Source organism: Zeus faber (assembly GCF_960531495.2).
Source record: "Zeus faber genome assembly, chromosome: 13".
Classification (NCBI taxonomy): domain Eukaryota; kingdom Metazoa; phylum Chordata; class Actinopteri; order Zeiformes; family Zeidae; genus Zeus; species Zeus faber.
In genome coordinates, this window is record NC_137198.1 from 15,656,129 (window position 1) to 15,662,128 (window position 6,000).

The 6,000-nt window shown below is 47.6% G+C and overlaps 1 protein-coding gene across 2 annotated transcripts in view; it reads right to left on the reverse strand.

The window, feature by feature from the left end:
- Positions 1-6,000, reverse strand: part of eml5 (EMAP like 5) — a gene marked incomplete at its 5' end in the record, with an annotated part of 35,100 nt that overhangs the window by 15,939 nt on the left and 13,161 nt on the right. For both annotated transcript variants that reach the window (XM_080011937.1, XM_080011938.1), the window contains 7 exons: positions 949-1,116; positions 1,301-1,513; positions 1,995-2,251; positions 2,384-2,521; positions 2,765-2,966; positions 4,447-4,582; positions 5,510-5,695. In XM_080011937.1, coding sequence (XP_079868063.1) covers positions 949-1,116; positions 1,301-1,513; positions 1,995-2,251; positions 2,384-2,521; positions 2,765-2,966; positions 4,447-4,582; positions 5,510-5,695 — 1,300 coding nt within the window. The remainder of the gene's footprint in view (positions 1-948; positions 1,117-1,300; positions 1,514-1,994; positions 2,252-2,383; positions 2,522-2,764; positions 2,967-4,446; positions 4,583-5,509; positions 5,696-6,000) is intronic.

The following is a 6,000-nucleotide window of genomic DNA, read 5'->3' on the forward strand; positions in this document are numbered from 1 at the left end:
AACCAGTGAGCATGTGCTTTAGCCCAGCCGTGTCTCTGGCAGAGAGCCACGGAGAAATGCGGCTGGAGTCGAGCTTCGGTCACATTTTATGGATTTATCGTTATTTATGAGCCGGCCCCTTTATAAAAATGATAGTTATGTAAGAAGGACACAATCTATATTCTCTGTCCGTACTTGGACACGGTCGTATTTAGAATGATGCATTGAGGCTTATTGTAGCGCTGTCGCTGCTGGGAAAATTAAGTAATTTTTAATTTATAGAGCCCAAAGTGACCGGGTAAGTGAAATGACATAATGTTTTTTTACATCCATTCATCCTTTCCTCATCCTTTACCCAGTTTGGGTTCGCCGGGGGGAGGGGGCCATGCTGGGGCCTACACCAGCTGACAATGGACTTAATCTAAGGGGAGGCCATTGCAGGATCACATAAATCGAACCTATTCTGCACTCTGTGTTTGGGAGGAAATCCAAGGATACATTGGGAGGACTTGCAAATTTGATCCCACCCCAAATTTTTCTCAGTATACAGTGAATATCACAAAATGTCACTTTTAATGATAACCTCAATTACAAGGCTGCTATGCAAGTGAAGGGAATTTGATGATAGAAGTACGACGTTGAATTCATTTGTCTTTCACACAGCGTACTAAGCGGGTGAGAGTAAAGTTAGTACATTTATTGTCGAATTGTTTCTTTTATTTACTCAATTGAATAAACAACTTGTCTGCTGGCGAGGCCAATAACTTTGTTAAAGTACCCAAAAAGAAGAAGACTATCATCATCTTGTCATCTTACGTATCATTCATTTACTAGATAGACATAATCATCTTTTAAAACCTTCTAAATTCATGAACTTTAATAGAAATGAGCTGAACCGTTTCTAACTGAGTTAAAAGTATTGAGTAACAGTGTGGTCCGTCCATAGGACGAGACCGCAGCGTTCCTCACCTTGTGGCGCGATGTGCAAGGCCTCTTTGGACTTCCGCTCGGGCACAAACCTCCACTGGAACACAGAGTGGTCAGCACCACCGATGGTGATCACCCACTGGTAGTCATGTGACCATCTGGCGTTGGTTATATGCGCCGAGTGACCTAAATACTTTTTAAATTTTGCACCTGAAATCAAGATTTGAAATCTCAGCGTACACAATATTACACAGCATCTACTTGAATCTCCTCCTCTCGAAGGCTTGCTCCATAACATCCTCAAAAAAGAACCGTTATAAAATAAAATATACATACACATAGAAATATTGCAGGTAGCCCCCGATTTAACCTCTGATTGAAATGGACTCTTTACCTTTTTTTACACATGGGTATCGTAAAAGTTTCACTAATCCATAGTCGTCCGCCGTTACTAGGACTTGATTATTAAAGTTGGCGTCCACAGAGTTTATGTCGTTGATCTCGGAGTATTTGGGCCAAATTCCGTTCACTTCAGGGCCCAGCACGCACGTCCACGAGGACCACTGCACCAGCTTCAGCTCCTCCCTGTTGGTCACCTCTTTCCCACCTGCGCAGAAGGACAAGACAGGCGTCGCGTTATTTTCTACAGGCCAGCCCACATTTCATCTGATTGCCGTGGCATTCCACAAAATGACTGCGTGCACTGAACAGTTCTGGAGGCTGCCTTATTTGCGTCGACGCCGCCTATCAGCTTTGCATCTGTTACGGAAGCTCTCCTTTCGCCCACTTTTCCAAAGGTTACATGAATTGAGACAACCTACAACCTACCTATCTTCAAATTACTTGTCACTAAGAAAGCGTGTAATTCCTAGCTTACATCAATAGCAGAACATTAAAAAAAAAGGCCCTCCAAATATTCCATATGTATATATATATATATATATATACAGTATATATATGCCTCGAACAGTACTGAGACATTACTAGGTAGCCATACTTAAATTGCAATGTCCCTGGGAAGCATCCTGGTAAATGACACAGACCCCCTGTATGAAGACCCTCTTCGAGCCCAAAGCCTCAGCACTCACTGGGCATCCTGTAGAAGAGCCTCCGCCCGCTGCCGTCGTTGGTCTGCAGGTACTTGCTGTCCGTGGACCAGTCCATGTGCGTGATGAAGCTGGTGGAGCCGACGCATTCGCCCACCTTCTTGTACCTCTGCACCACGCCGTAGACGTCCACCGAGTTGTCGTTTGAGCCCACGGCGAGGTGGCCGCCGTCGGGGGAGTACTTCAGCTCGTGGATGGCCTCCTTCCTGTCCTTGATGTGCACCACCTCCGTCATGTCTCTGAACGGGAGAGAAAAGCATCTTTGCCTAAAGGGAAACTAAAACGGACTCACAAAAAGCCATTCAGAGCTCTGAATTATTATTATTTTTAATCCAGTCTGTTGAATGAGCCCTTCTTCGCCGTGAACGCACCTGACTCTGAGGACGGTGAAGGAGCCGTCTTTCATGCCCAGTGCCAGGTGGATGCCATCGGTGCTGACGGCAGCGCAGCGTATGGGTTCCTCCATGTTGCAACGTGCAATCAGAGCATGATCTATAAGGCTCCATATCCTGCACGACACAGGATGGGGATCCACTCAGTTTTGTTCAGGATTTTGCATAGCAGCCGAGTGCAAACAGCGAATCTGAATATTATGGCTTACGTAATATATTAACTCAGACTAAGAAAATGAATGATTTTAGAATCTCGATTGAGCGATGTGAAATTGTAAAGCCTCTGCACTTGTGATCATCCGCTCATGAGCTGATCTTCACAGTTAATTAGTTATCGGGTTCGGGGGTTAGGGTTATCACCTGACTGAGCGGTCGTCGCTGCCCGTCATGGCCAGGGGCTTGGTGGGATGCACCGCCAGCGCCCACAGCTCGCCCTCGCAGTGGCCCTGCATGATGAGGAAGGGCTTGTTGCGGTCGTGGACCACCACCTCGAAGATTTCGCTGTCTTGCGTGCCCACCAGGATGTGATCTCCCCGCCAACACACGCTGCGCACCGACAGCCCTGTCAACACACACGGGAGGATGAAATCAGAGAGCGAGAGGGGGAGAGAGAGAGAGAAAGAGAGAGAGAGAGAGAGAGAGAGAGAGAGAGAGAGAGAAAAATAAATCAAAACATTCAAAGAATGAAAACACAAGAGAAATATCCCAACGCATACACAGAAGAAGTGAGACAGGACGGGGAAAAAACACGGGGGTTGTGTCAACTGGCCTCTACCGTCTACCCAGCACAGGATGGGGATTTCATTTGAAAACTGCAGCGACGGCACAAGTTCTCAAGACATATCTTTAAAGCTCTACTATCATTTGATTCAGTCTGAAGGGTCCAGATAATGCTGTAAAGCTAAGTTCCTCTCTGAAAACTAATACCGTGCGAAAGAAGCTTGGGCTTAAGTGTGACATACTGTCAATTCTGGATTGGATCTTAAAATCTTTAACCCATCACTTGCACTAATCAGCTCCTAGACGCCTGGGAGCCACCTTGCCCTACTGTCACCCCCATATACAGCAGCCAATCAAGAGAGGGCATGCGGAAACACCGTGGAACACCCTCCGAAAAACAGTCTGTAAAGTTTAAAGGCGAATCTCGTCTCTGTTTAGTCATTGAAAAATAAATAAAAATGCATTCATATATATAAAGCAGCAACTTTTGGTATTTGGGATTTGGCGCTCCGACAGTTTCCGAGTGCGATTGCACTGTTACGCCACCGTCGTTAAAACTCGGTCCAGTGTCCGGAAATAATTTATTTTACCGGACAAATTTTTGCAATGACAGTCTATGTCACAAACACAGGTATTATCTACAGTGAACCTCGGTTACAGCGGCCCTTGCACGGACCACGCTGCTTCAGCGAGCACTCGGTCCACGGAGCCTCTTCTCGCGAGGGGGCGCGAATAGAGGCCGCGGGGGAAACCAGATGTATAGGTACCAGATGTGCTCGGCCTGGCAGATCGGCTGGCACGCGCAGGTCAGAGGGTGAAACAAACAAACAAAAGAGGTGCCATTCTCCCTATTACAAGTCAGCATACCATCGAAAGGATTTTGAAGCTGTTACTTGAAGGTCAAAAAAGTTATATAGGGTTGCTTTTAGTCTACTCAACACATTGAGTAATGAAATTGAAATTGGGAAGCTATGCGAGGTACAACTGGCTTCAGAGTGAAATCCCGAGAAACAGATGGAGATGACATTTATAATTTAGATCCAATCTAAGCATGTGACATTTATATACGGCACATTATCTGCATGCCTTTAGACTCTTTAAAGCAAAACAAAGCAGGGATTGTTATGCACAGACTAAAAGGGTTGTTTACTGGGCCCTACACAGTACACTTCACCCACCTCGGCTATTATCAACTCTGGCTACTGTTCAACCGCAGTGAATATTAAGACCTCAGTGTACGTTCTGTTATAGGTTCAGCAGCTCACTGGGAGAGACAATGACACGGTCTGTAAGCGGAGGTTTGGAGGAAAAGTCGGACGGACCTTTATATCCTTGGTCTGTTTCCCTGAGATCAATGACCGTAATTGGTTTGAAGTTGAGATCCCACAGGCGGACGCAGCCGTCTCGGCCCCCGGTGGCGAAGCCCTCCTCGCAGGCGTTCATGCTGAAAATCCCTGACTGGAGAAAGATGACAGGTTGTCAGCGGGGATCTAGAACAGTAAATGGACAATGATAGAAGCGGCCATGCCCTACAGGGATAGTTCACGCACAGTACGAGCGGGTGAAGCGCGAAGACAATTGTTTGACCGGACGCAATTACTGTGCCCACTCAACACCGCCGCAGCCTCCAGGTTCTGCAAGAGTCGATGTGTTTTTGTTTGAAAGCTCTGTTTCATGTCTTTCTCGCTCTGATCTGCGCCAAGATTAAAAGACGTTTAGTCACACACTATTTGCACACGCGGCCGACTATTTCCAGTGTATCGCACCCAAAGCGGGCCCGGAACGAATGAGCTCCATAGTCCCGTTCCCCTCCCCCATCCCACTGCCGCCTCCCAGCTGTTGATCCCATAGATATCATTTAATCCTGCGTAGTAAAACGCTGATCCGTTTCTACTGAGCAAATCAAATGGAGCCACGGGGGCTGCACAGCGTCTCCCTTGTGTGGAGGCATTTACCATACAATCGTTACACACCGTGCCATCCTTGCCTGGCTCTGCGCAGGGCTTAATGGAAACACAGAGTCGGGGAGGGAGGTGGTGCAGAATGCTCCGGTCACCATGGATGGTGACTCATGTGTGATGGCGAGGTATCGGCCGGACAGAGCCAACTTTTGCAGCAGCGTGGGTGGAGATGGGAAAAGAGATTGAGCGAGTTTGTTTTTTCGGAGGGTGAGAACATTCTCCATCTCGCAAATGTCCGGGGGCTGCAGGAAATGTGAAACCTGCCTGAGTCACGGAGCAAAAAACATCCCCTTTTTCGAGCCGGAGAGAGCCCTGTTTGGCTTTTCACCCCGTTACACCCCATCACTCAGTGCGACGCGGGGCTGCGTGTCGCGCGCGCTGCGGCGTACCGAGCGGCCCAAAAGAGCGGCCATTTGGAACTTACCCCGTGAGCACCTTGCACGGTCCTCATTAGACTGATCCCTTTCCAGACGTAGATGTCCCCGTTCAAGGCACCGGAATACGTGACCTCGTCCTTGGCGCAGGCGAGGCAGAGGATGGTTTGGAGATCTCCGGTTTTACCAAAAACACCTCGCTTGGGAGTCAGGGCGTTGCCGCATAAGCTCCAAAACTGGAGACAAATGTAAAGCAGAGAGTACGGTGGCTAATAATCCTTTGTGTAATCCTGTCCTGAAATGGCATTGCACAATTACATAGTATTTGGTGCAATAAGGCAGGGGGTTGATCAAGATTTTGGGCAGAAACGCAGGCGAACTCCCAAACATCTGCAGAGCAACACCACGGCATCCTACTAGAATTTAGATAGAAGCGGAGATAAAGAGCCTCTCAAGATAAAGAGTGAAAATAAGCAAACAACAGCTCCAAGTCAATACACTCCAAATTTCAAATTTCAAGCTCTTGCCAGGGGCATCAGTG